General features: G+C 33.6%; 1 protein-coding gene across 1 annotated transcript in view; it reads left to right on the forward strand.

Annotated features, from left to right (window-relative positions):
* The window catches only part of Hdac9 (histone deacetylase 9), an 861,354-nt gene that overhangs the window by 787,291 nt on the left and 61,385 nt on the right, over window positions 1–12,678 (forward strand). Inside the window, exon 25 of the mRNA XM_071613675.1 lies at window positions 10,623–10,756. Within this exon, the coding sequence (XP_071469776.1) occupies window positions 10,623–10,756 (134 nt within the window). The remainder of the gene's footprint in view (window positions 1–10,622; window positions 10,757–12,678) is intronic.

The following is a 12,678-nucleotide window of genomic DNA, read 5'->3' on the forward strand; positions in this document are numbered from 1 at the left end:
AACTAAAAAGAACCAATAAGAAGATTATAAAAAATAAGTCAAATTTTAAAAAACAATAGAAGTATAGGCTCCTATTCACTAAGCCTTATCTTTTCATTCTCCAGTTGGCTCTTTTGGGAACTGTAGTATTTCTGGTTCTATATTGATGAAATTGAGTGATTTTATAGCAAGAGAAAAAGTAAATAAATGAAAATGATGATAACATCTAGTAGATATACATATATATCTAATTGTGCTTTGAAACCATGAATAGGGTCAATGAACTGGAAATGAGGCAGTAATAGTTGTTGACCTTGCCTGTGTGCCATGAGCCAGTGAGTGCATTTTACATATATTATTTCAGGTAAACTAATCCAAATTACTATTCCTATGTCAGCAATGGGAAGCTAAGGCCAAGTTTTACAAATGTAGAACACTACAGATATTTAAGTGTATGTCTTCTGTTATCTTCTGAGTCTCTTCTAAGCAGACTTACATCCTCCTTCTGTTAACCTTAATGACACTTTATTTTATAGCCATTAACTTTCTCTGTGTTAAATGATACTTATCTGCATACGTGTCCCTTATATTTGAGTCCCTTGGAAGCCAGAACGATACAGCCTATTCCTCCTTGTATTTCCCTTGCTATTATTAGAGATGTGCTCAGGAAATGCTGGTTGGATTTGAGCAGTACAAACTACCATAATGGGATCATCATTGCTTAGCACAAGTCTGATCTGCTCTTATTCCATCCCACTTGGCCAATTATGCATGAGCATCGATGAGAGAATGGATCCCATGTGTTTGATGCGTTATTGAAAACAGCAGTAAAAACTAGTGATTGGCAAATCAAGCTGCAGTTGGGGTTTGGCACAAATCAATTTTGTTGAGGGGTGGCAAGGAATAGCCCTATGATATCCAAAAGCATTTTCTAGGGATTTTTTTCCCCTCGCTGGTTTTATACTTGCATATTTTAAAGGAAATTTAATTCATATGCTTCTGGTTTGTTTACACTTAACACACCAAAGCAATGATTTGTAAAAACCATTTGGTGTCTAGGAACTCCTTCTAAAGTAGCTCCTTTTAAACTGAAAATAATATCCGAAAATATGGCCTGTATTAATATCTTTTAAATTGGCAGCAAGGAACAGTGGGAAAGGCACGGCTGAGGTTCTAACTCCTGCTCTGTTGTTAACTGTTTGCCCTGAAAATTCAACTTTCTGCGTCTTTGTTTTTTTCATCCTTAAAATGAAAGAATTGGAATATATAAATTTGAAATTCATTTCTAGATCTAAATTATTAGGATTAAAATTCTCATTAAAATATACATACCAAGCACCTACTATGTACCAAGATCTGTTCCATATTCTGTGTTTATCATTTTAGGTGTCTTTTTATGACCAGGTGTTCATTTCAAATCTGTGATGTAGAAAAAAAATAGTAGTTATATTTATGGGTGAGAAAACTGAAGTTCAAATAGAGTTTATATTTTTACATACCACTTGAAGTATTAGATTTATACACAAAATGATGGCACATAGTGGGTATTTACTAAATAATGGTTGATTTGTACTTGGACCATAGATGGATGGACTGATATATAGCCAAAATGCCAGTCAGCCTTTCTTGCCCTTTTAATTCTTGGGAATTCCTGAGGATAAGTTTTATTTTTAAAAAATAGTGGCAGTGAAGGATTCCATTGTTTTAGACTTCAGTTAGGACACAAAGCAACTGTTTATTTGCTTTCAAAGGTGCTGAGACTATAAACTTACCTCAAGGAGCATCATTGACTAGAAAAGTAAAAGGATTTTTACTGTGGTTAAAAGTGCCTTCTTTAAAATGTATGCAATATTTATAGGGCTGCTTGGAGTAAGCCAACTGAGAGATTTAATGATAATAATCTCCATATTTCTTCTAGAATTGATTTCCGGTTTCAATGAACTTGGAAAGAGTCCTGGGACATCAAATAAGTAGAGATCTTAACATGAAATGAATCTTTAGAATATGTTCATAAATTTACATTTAAACATGACCAGAAATATATATATCTTTGCCCATTATTAAGGTGATACTTTAATGAAAAATTTTCATTTGCATGAAATAAACCTTTTTGGCTACAGATGAAAGGATTTTATGGTAGCGACAATGGTTTTGTGAGTTAAATGATCCCAACATCATCAGGAACGAATCACAAGTGCCTACCATATGAATTACAGCACCATGAGTCTTAAAAAGGTATTTTTGTGGAAAGCATTCCTCCCATCTGCAACAATCAGATCCTGCTTTGAAGTGCTGCTAGAGAGCTTCACAATACATGAGACTGCCACATGCTACCCAAACTTCTCTCTCAACTTGAGTTTGACTGTGTTTTCCTAAAGAACACCACAGTCACTTAATGACCAAGGGGTTTAGAGAGGGAAATGGTTACAGTTTTTGTAATTGGACTTCTCTGTACATGCATTCTTCAGTAATCCTTTCTGCATATTGCTATAAAAGTATGCAAGTGCATGTGCAAAATTAAATTTAAAGTTAAAATGGGGGCAAAAATGTGTGTGATCCCTACTGCATTGGCTCTGCAAGGAAATCTTCATGAACATTTCAGGCCCGAATGAAACTAATGTGTTCATAAATGAGCATATTGGTATTGAGGCTTTTTTTAGCCATAGCAGTTACAAAAATGATATAATCATCTCTTCCAAAGAGACCTTCACACTGCTGACCTCCCTACCTCTGCTGAATGGCAGCGTGGGGAAGGAGGCTGCCAATATCACTTTTGGGTTTTCCCTATAAGATTTTCTTAAGCAGAAAATAATAGTGGAGGATGCCTTGCAGGGAAACATTAGGACATTCATTAATGGAAGTAAAGTGACTTGCCTAAGCAATCACTCTGTCATGACTTTTTATAATCAAGAGAAGCATAACCCAGGTACCTTTCATGGGGAGTTGGTGGCTGATTGTAGACTCCAGTGTGTTTTATTATAGGATGGCAAGATCACAACAGTAGCTAAATATTAATTTGGAGAGAATTCCCTCTTAAACTTGTAGCAGAATTCCCTCCGTTTCAGCCTCCACAGAGATTTCTAGATCTATTTGCAATTTCGTATTAAAAACAGTCTTTCTGGGAGTACTGTTTATTTTCTGAGCTTCTAGAAGAATGTTAGAGTCATCTACAACAGGCACTGCCAAACACGTAGGATATAAAATAATGACGTTTATAAAGTGTTGACTGCACTTAGTTCCCATTTTGCCTTCACATGCCTTACCATTGATGTTCTGTCCAATACTCTGGTTAAAAAGAAGTTAGCAATAAAAAGAGCAAGTCTCTTTCAATACTTTCCTTGAATAATACATAATAACACTGTAATCAAATAAATTCTTGTATACAGTGTTGATTTTTATCATAAATGGGACTATTTTTTGCACTCTTTTTAAAATTATTTATTTATTTATTTTTAAGTTGTAGTTGGACACAATACCTTTATTTATTTGTTTGTTTGTTTGTTTGTTTGTTTTTATGTAGTGCTGAGGATGGAACCCAGGGCCTCACATGTGCTAGGCCACTGCTCTACCGCTGAGCCACAGCCTCAGCCCCTATTTTTTGCCTTCTTATAAAATCGAAAACCTAATAACTCGATAAACTTAAATATCTAAAAACAAAGAACTGGCTCATACATTAATACATTTAAAATGATATTAAACAAGATATGAGAAATGTTTTCACATATTGACATTTGTAAAGGTAAGTTAAAAACATTAATAAGCCTGTTGTATTTAGAAAATGCTTATAAACAACAGGCATCAAATACACAAAAGCAGAATCAATCTCTGGTTGATAGAACTATGGACTTTTTATTCTGTTCTATAAAATTTTTTCATAACTGTTGTTTATTTTACTTATTTATTGAATGATAGGCATTGTATTCATATACTGTATAACATGTAGCATATTTATTATATATCATATTGCTATTTTATTTACTATTATCTATCATTTTCCAAATTTTCTGCAATGAACATGGGTTAATTTTAGTTTTCAAAATAGTTTCTCTTTTAAAGACAATGAAAATAAATCTAGTCAGGGTTGTTTCCCTATTCCACTATTCTCTGGGAATTATTTGGAAATATTAGAGAGAAGCAGTTGAGATGTGCCATTTTGAAGAGTGAATCTGTTGATGTCCTGTGACTTAGTTATTAGCTGCATACCTAAGGTTTAATCTTGGAGCCTTCTTGAACAACTTTTCATCTCAAGCAACTTTTCTGAACCAATAAGAACACTGACACGCTATGACTCCATAGAGCCTCAGGAAATCAACTTGAAATTTATAATTTAAATCACTCCCATATTTATTTTTTGAGGCAACACAATTAAATTAGTTTCTATTAAATAAACAGAAACAGCATTTCCAATTGAAAATGACCTTCCAACACGTTTCTGCAATGGTGTCCCATTATGGTGTCTCAGTCGTGTAATATTTAGTTATAAAGGTAAATATTTGATACACAGAGCTTCCTTCTTGTGCTTAAATGTTCATGCCGATGAGACTGTTTTTAAAACAAGTAGATTACGTGTAGGATTCTTTGGTAGTGGTGTAGATAATGGTAGTAATTTATTAATCTGCAAGATTATCTCAAGGGCTTTAGGTGGCAAATTTATCTTTGGGAAAAAAAAACACATTTCTTGAAAAATTCAGTTGCAATCAAATGCAAGTGGTAGGAATATTACTGAGGCTAATCAGTCATTGTGTGCCAATATCAGTCACTAACCTAAGCCTGCCCACATAGGTGCACAGGTGTCCAGGTTTCTCCTGCAGTTGTGCACTCCTGCCTCCAAAATTTCAAAACTAAAGCTATGCATGGTTTCTGCAAACTGATTTTCATCTCAGCATCCAGTGGTTTCTTGAGCTTTTCATGTTCCATGAAATATGGAAGTATTTTTCTCCCTTGATTATTTGGTCCACCAGTCTTCACACTCAGAACACTCTAGCTCCCCTGAAGAAGGTCTCTGTGATGTTTTCTACTCTGAGTGTTATGCAAACATTTATTGTGACAACTATAGGAAGACCTTTGGGGGTTTTGTGAAGATGGAAGTAAATGTGATTATAAAAAATGTGACTGTGCTTATAAACCATGTTACACAAACTCAAGCGCGCGCGCGCACATACACACACACACACACACACACACACGGGCACACATTTCACTGAAGCATTTTTCTCCCATATCTTTAAAAATATGAATACTTTGATATTGGTCATCACAACCAGCTGGCATTTCTGAAGTTTCTAATATATACAACAGCAATGGACATTGTAGAACTCAGGATAATAAAACCTAAGGATTATTCTTAAATTGCTTATTTCATCTCTTTGCTTCACCTGAATGTTTTGTGCATGCATACCTCAGAGTGCAGCTGCCTTCATCTCTAACTCCAGAGATCACATGGGCAACATGTGAATGGAAATAAACCCTGTAGGTAAAAGAAAGAGGAATTTGGATAGAGATCAAAGATTAGCTTCATTCCACTCTTTCCTTCCACTTTTTACTATCCCATCTAAATTTGGTATTTTATGGTACTTTTTTTTTATTCCCAGAGGAAAGAGTGAACTTAAGTCAGATTTGGGGCTTTCTCTGTCTCTTTTTGAAACACATATAATTTAACTTGTTCAGTAGTGAGTTTAGATGGTTGAATTGTCAATTTCTAGGAACCTTTAATATGAAAGATGGAGTGGACTGGCCTGATTTGTTACTGTTATCATTATTATTGTTATGTATTTTTCAATCTTTACCGTGGCCCTGGTTAAATTTTGGAAAAGCTGTCTGGAATATTTAACCACATGATTAGCAGAGGCGTGGAGTTTACTGTGCTCAGCCTCGTTCCTCAGTTGTCTATGTAAAAGATTCTTATTGGCATCATTCTGAGGTCCGTATGAAGTGAGAAATACTGAAATGCTATAAAACAGTTTTTCCCTGATTTTAAAATGCTTTTTAGAATATTTTTCCAATAAAAATATGGGATAATTATAAATGGCTCTTGATTTTCATCCAAATAGTAGCTAAGTGGTTAAAATCAACACCAAAGTGCTTGCATTAGTCAGCTCTCCGTTGCAGTGATGAAATACCTGAGGAAATCAACTTTAAAAAGGAAAGGTTTATTTTGGCTCATGGTTTCAGAGGTGTTAGTCCATGATCCAAAACCTTTGTCCTTTGGTAAAGCATAATATCATGGTGGGGAGCACATGACAGAATAGAGATGCTCATCTCATGGTGGTCAGGAAGCACAGAGAGAGAGAAGCAGGGTCAAAGGACATGATATACCCTTCAAGGCTATGTCCTCCATACCAGTATCCTACAGCAAGGCCCCACCTCCCCATTTCCACCACCTCTCAATAGCGCCACCAGCTGGGGATCAAACCTTCAACACAGGAGCCCTTGGGGGACATTCCAGATTTTAAACTATTAACAGTGCTTTAAGAAAGTAGGGGGGAAATTGCTTTATCCCATTCATAGCTAACCTCAAGTATTAGACCAGAACTGAAAATCTGGGCAGTTATTTATTTGGTAGAAATCTTAATGCTTTCCCCAAAATTAAGATGATAGTATTTTATTGTTCCAAAATAAAAGGAACTTGGTTTAGGTTTCGGTTCTTATTGATTGACAATTTTATATGTTTTCATTTAGTTCTAGCAACTATATTCTGAGGAGTTATTTTCAAACATAAGACAAACACTACTTGAGAGAAAAACTAAGGTTAGATTTGAGAGTAACCCAGTTATATTTGAAGAGTATACACTTGCATATTCAAGTTTATTCTCTTAGTCAACCAAGGTTGTGAGATATATATATATATATATATATGTTTTAAATGATATAAGTGTTATAAATAAGGGACAATGAAATCATGGTTCTTCTAATTTAGAAAGGATAATATAAGAAGCTAAAATTCTGAATTGTTGTAAGCATTAAAAAAATAAGTGACAAAGCTATAGAGACAAAAAAGAACATTGATTGTGAGTAGTTGAGGAGCAGAGAGAAGGGATGAATTAATGAATCTTACAGGATATTTTAGAGCAGGTAAATTCTTCTGTGTGACACTGTAATGGAGGATACATATTATGCCTTTTTCAAAATCTGTATAACTGTGTAACACAAGGTATAATCACCAACTATAGACTTTGGATAACAATTATATATAAATATTGGTGTTTAAATTATAACACATGGACCATACTAATGAATGATGTTAATATATATAACAAGAAAATAAGGGAATTAATAGAAGAGCTCTTTGTATTTTCTTCTCAATTTTTCTGTAAACTCCAATATGCTCTAAAAAAATATTCTATTGGTTATAAAAATGCATTTGACTTAAAAAATAAATGTTTTTTCCTATAAGTTCACAAAGCATACAAAAGCAAAATGTCATACCAAAACACATGCTTTTGTTTATTTTTTGTTTATCCTATTTGTAATAATCCTTGGAATTGAATAGTTTAAATGCAATGCTAAATTTTTTAAAAGATTGGATAAGAAATGTCCAACTTTGGCAAGATGAGAGACTCTCCCATGAAATATCCCTACATTAACATATCTCAAAATACTAAGTTAAACCTGAAAACCAGCCATTTTAATGTATGGATGACTTTCAAAAGATGAGGCAAGGTGAGCACATACTAAGTTGTTGGCCATCCTGGGGGCATATATAACAATAATCTCTATCTGGTTAGAACTTGAACAGTGATAGTCTACTGCATAGTTTTGGAAAAGAAATTCAATACCTTGAACCTAAAATGGGAAGGAAATTTGAAGGTCTAAATAAAGAATGGCAAAAGGTGATCTCAAAAGAAAGGGAAGAGTAGGAAAATATACTGATGAGTGCAATTACAAATCTCAGCTGTCACTATCAATAGAAGGGATCTTGAAAGAAGGGAAAATTAAGGAAGCAAAAAAGAGGAAGAGAAGGGGAAGGGAAAGATAGGAACAAAGCTGAATTCCTCCTTCTTAAGAAATTATAATCAAGTTTTGGAGTTAGAATATATATGCCAAAACAAACAAAACTACTCCACAAGTTCTGATAATTTAAAATTGATTTGAATGAAGTTTAAAAAAATAAATAAATAAATAAATAAAATAAAATAAAATTGATTTGAGATGGTGGTATCCCAAATACCCCAGCAGAAGCAAACAAAATCACACTTTCCCAGGCTTCAAAGATAGATATCACACTCACTCCCACCAGTGCCTTAGTGAAGGTTGCTATAACAAAGTGTTATAGAATGATGGCTCATAGACAGCAGAAGTGTGTTTCCCACAGTTCTGAAGGATATTATCCCAAGATCAGTGTGCCCACGTGGTCAGTTTCTGGTGAGGACCTTCTGGATTATAGATTTCTGGCTTTTCCCTATATTCTCATATAGACAAAAGAGGCCAGAGAAGGCCTTTTATAAAGGCATTCATCTCATTTAGCTAATGGCCTAAAAGTCCACTTCCTGATACCATAACTATGGGAGTCAGTATTTTAATACATGAATTTGAAGTGGGAGTAGGGGTTGGGATGGCACACACATTCTGTCCATTGTACTGGAATTCCAAGATTTTTTTAGATATAAAGTTGCAGAGAATATAAAGCAAAAATATAAACAACAAAGAGGCAACAAATTAACCCTCTAAAACAAAAACAAACAAACTACAACTAGATAAACAGAGGAGAATTAAGGGAACCATGAAGATGAATCAGGAGACACAACAATTAGCAAACTAAACTGGAAGAATTCAGAATTTGGATACAGAACACAAAACAATTATGCTAAAAAAATAAAAGCAAGAACAAGGAAGAAGAATCATTTTTTAGAAAATAATTAGGAAGTTGTGTGCTATAATTAAATAGAAACTGTGGAATTAAATAATACATTCACTGAAGTGAAGGTATGCATAGAGGAATTAAACAGGAGAGTGGAGCCATCTGAAGAGAGAAAGTCTGGAAGATAGATTTAAATAAAAAACATACACATTGCAGGACAGAAAGAGATGGAAATATGAAAGAAAACTCAAGAGACACTGAGGATATATTGGATAATAATGTCCTCATACATATAATTGAATTCCAAAATAAACAAAAAGATAATAATTTTATTTCAGTAAATTTAAACTCCTAAAGGAACCAAATTCCTAGAAAAATATAATCCAGGAAAATATAGAATGCATGAATAGTCCTATAATCTCTTACAATTCAATCAATATTTTAAAATTTTCTCAAAGAATGCAGGACACATATGGTTTTGCCAGAGCTGTCTACCTAATCTTCTTTTCAGATAATGAAAGAGATACAGCAAGTGAAGAACTACATCAAATTTTACATGATCAATCCGAGAATGAAAAATTATAGATTAATGCCATTCATTAATATAGGTGAAAAATTCTAAACAGCATTAGTAAAACAAACCCAGATGTGTATTAAAAAGATATTAATCATGAATAAGTTTATTTTATTCCATAAATGTAATATTAGAAATATTAATAGATGTAACTCACAACACTACAAATTGTAGGAAAAAATACCATCCATGTAGAGAAAGAATTAAATTAAATTCTATAACCATTTGAATAAAAACTCTAATTCAAGCTAGAAATAGAAAGTTCCCTCCTTATACTGAATGAAACCACAATAAGCTGACATTATTTATTCATCCACTTTGCAAATCATACCAAATGTTGGCAAGGATGTGACTGGACTGGAATTCTTATACACACAGCTTCTAAGACTGGGGGTTGGTAATAGCCCTTTGGAAATAATCTGGCATTGTTTAGCAGATTTTCACTCAACAGTTTCATTCCATTCTTACATATGTGCACCAGAAGACTTGCATAAGAATATTCATAGCAACATTGTTTGTAATAACAAAAAAGGAGAATTTTTTTTTGAAACAACAAAAACAAAATCTGTTAATAGTAGAATGGGTAAATAAATTCTATAGACATAAATTGACCTACTGACAGCAGCAAAGGATCCTGATTTCATACAGGGAAGGCTGATACTATCTGAAAGGGGGATATGGGGGGCTTCAAAGGCATTGCTAATGTTATTTGCCCTAAAGTAGAAGATGAATAAGCAGATGTTCCTCATATTATACTTTATAACATATATAGATATAATTTATGTTTTACTTATCAAATATTTCATAATAAAATAATATCTATAAAGACCTAATGTGATAGCCAAGTAATGTGAGGTGAGGTATAAAACACTTCCTTTTATAATAAACTAAAGGCACATGATGGAGGTGGGAGGCACATGGGAAGCAAATAGGATAGTTTGCCTTGTTAACATCAGCTGAGTAATATTCAAGTTTTTCATCCAGATACATGTAGCATGTGTCGTAAGAGACCGTACTGGGCACTGGTAAAGAGCCAGATGGGTGCAAGTCTTGATTGTGATACTTTTTAGCTGTGTAATCTTGGGCTTTGATTCCCTCCTCTGTAAAGGAGATAATAACAGGACCAAACCAAAAAGTTTTTATGAGCACTACATGTGTTCTCACTGGAAAGGCTGAGAAAGTACTTACACAGAATAAATGCTCACTGTTAGATTCTAGTGGTCATTTTCTTTGATTTAATGCTTTTGAAATGTTCTGTTTGTGTCACGGTAGGCTTTGGTCATTTGACGGAGCAACTGATGACACTGGCTGATGGACGTGTGGTGTTGGCTCTGGAAGGAGGACACGATCTCACGGCCATCTGTGATGCGTCGGAAGCCTGTGTAAATGCCCTTCTAGGAAATGAGGTAAAATTTACAAGTGCAAAAGAGTCAAATAAAAGGCTTAGACATGTATGAATGCATATTTTAATGTCTTTTTAAAATTCCACTTACTTATAAAACTCAATTTTGTTCTTGTCTTTAAGGAAGTAAGCAAGCTATGAATAAGTGCAATTAAACAGCTCTCATGTTATATATGCTACAACTTTTTTTTCCAGCCACAGAATCCACATAGTACTCCCTTCACACAACTCAAAAATGAGTAAAGATAAACTCTGGGAATAAGACCCAATCAAATGAACATTAAAATGTTCAATAAGAAATGAAATTTTAACATTGTTTCTTTTTTAAGATTTTTTGTAGGATTGTCAGTTCAGAAAAATAAAACTTTTAGAAATATTGATAATCTACTTTTATCATCATTTAAGAATTCTCCATAATAAGAAGGGAATATTATTTAAAAAGTTGAGAAATCCATTGATCTAATGCATGCAGCCAGAATGCCTTAGATCCAAGATTTGAGCTTGAATGTAAATAGCTATAGGTCTTTCTTTTTTATTTAATACTACATAATTAAATTGAAGTACATTTTACTGACCACTCTGCAGAATTAGGACTGAATTTCTGTGAGTTTTATGTCCAAATCCTGACAAACTTTTGGACCAATTAATTGCAACTCAAAAAAGTATTTCAGAGATGGATGCAGTGGCACATGCCTGTAATCCCAGTGACTTGGGAGGCTGAGGCAGGAGGACTGCAAGTTCAAAACCAGTCTCATCAACTTAGCAAGGCCTAAGCAAATTAGTGAGAACTTGTTTCAAAATAAAAACATTTGAAAAAGAGTATGGGGATGTAGCTCAAGTATGGTTAAGCAACCCTGCGTTAAATCTCTAGTACCCTCCAAAAGTCCAATTCTATATGCATTAATATTATAATTCACTTATTATAATTCACTTATTTGATAGTGTATGAAATTGTATATATTTTGCCTTTCTTTTGTGAACTTGAAATATAAATTTATTTATGAAATAAATATATATTTTTTAAAATTATCATTCATATTGTTTTAACAGTATCACATGGGTTTGCCTATAGTATTTATGGAAAAAAGGTACCTTTTTCCTTGCATTGAACATTTATCTTTTATTGTCATCATTATCTTATAAACCTATACTGTTTTGACATCATTATTTTGACATATTTATTGAATTAAGTATATATATTTTTAATTCAAAATAAAAACATTAGAGAGAAAATCTGATAACTTCTCAAGTGCTTTACATATTGGGCTGCATAATTTTAGACAGCAAAATAACCCACAGGATGCAATTACATAATGATTAGTGTCAACAATGGACTTCTGCTGTTTCAGATCACACACAAGTCAAGGTTTCTAGGATTCCCTTAAAAGTTAGAATCTTTTTCATTTTCTTGTGATCCATCAACATCAAAAAGAATGTTGGATTTTTTTGGTGTGGCAATAAAGATGCAAAAAATAAATGATTACCTAGTTTATCAGCTAATATGTTCTACTCTGCCTGAACACCTGATAACATCTTTTGCACGTCCTGTGTATATTCAAATCCCCTATTTGATTTTAAATACTATAGAAATATTTTAGAGAAGCAGACTGGTTTTAATATTTGCATTATAAAGGCTTACACCAGATGTGCAGAAAATCAGAATAGGTTGTGGATTATGGCTACTGATGATTGACCTGCTCAGAAAGAAATGTTACCTGGCTCCAAAAGCAAACTACTTTTCTGACTAAGTGGAAGGAAATTACAGATTTCAGTGGCTCTCTTTGAACACCCCATTCAAATGAAATTCTCATTTTGCTATTGTAATCTCTGCACTTGGTCCAACTCTGTTCTTTCAAGAGAGTATTTCCAGTGAGGATGGAATAATCTCTTCTATGATCCCTCTCTTTAAGAAATGATTAGGTTTCA

Source organism: Marmota flaviventris, chromosome 1, assembly GCF_047511675.1.
Source record: "Marmota flaviventris isolate mMarFla1 chromosome 1, mMarFla1.hap1, whole genome shotgun sequence".
In the NCBI taxonomy this organism is placed as follows: Eukaryota; Metazoa; Chordata; class Mammalia; order Rodentia; family Sciuridae; genus Marmota; species Marmota flaviventris.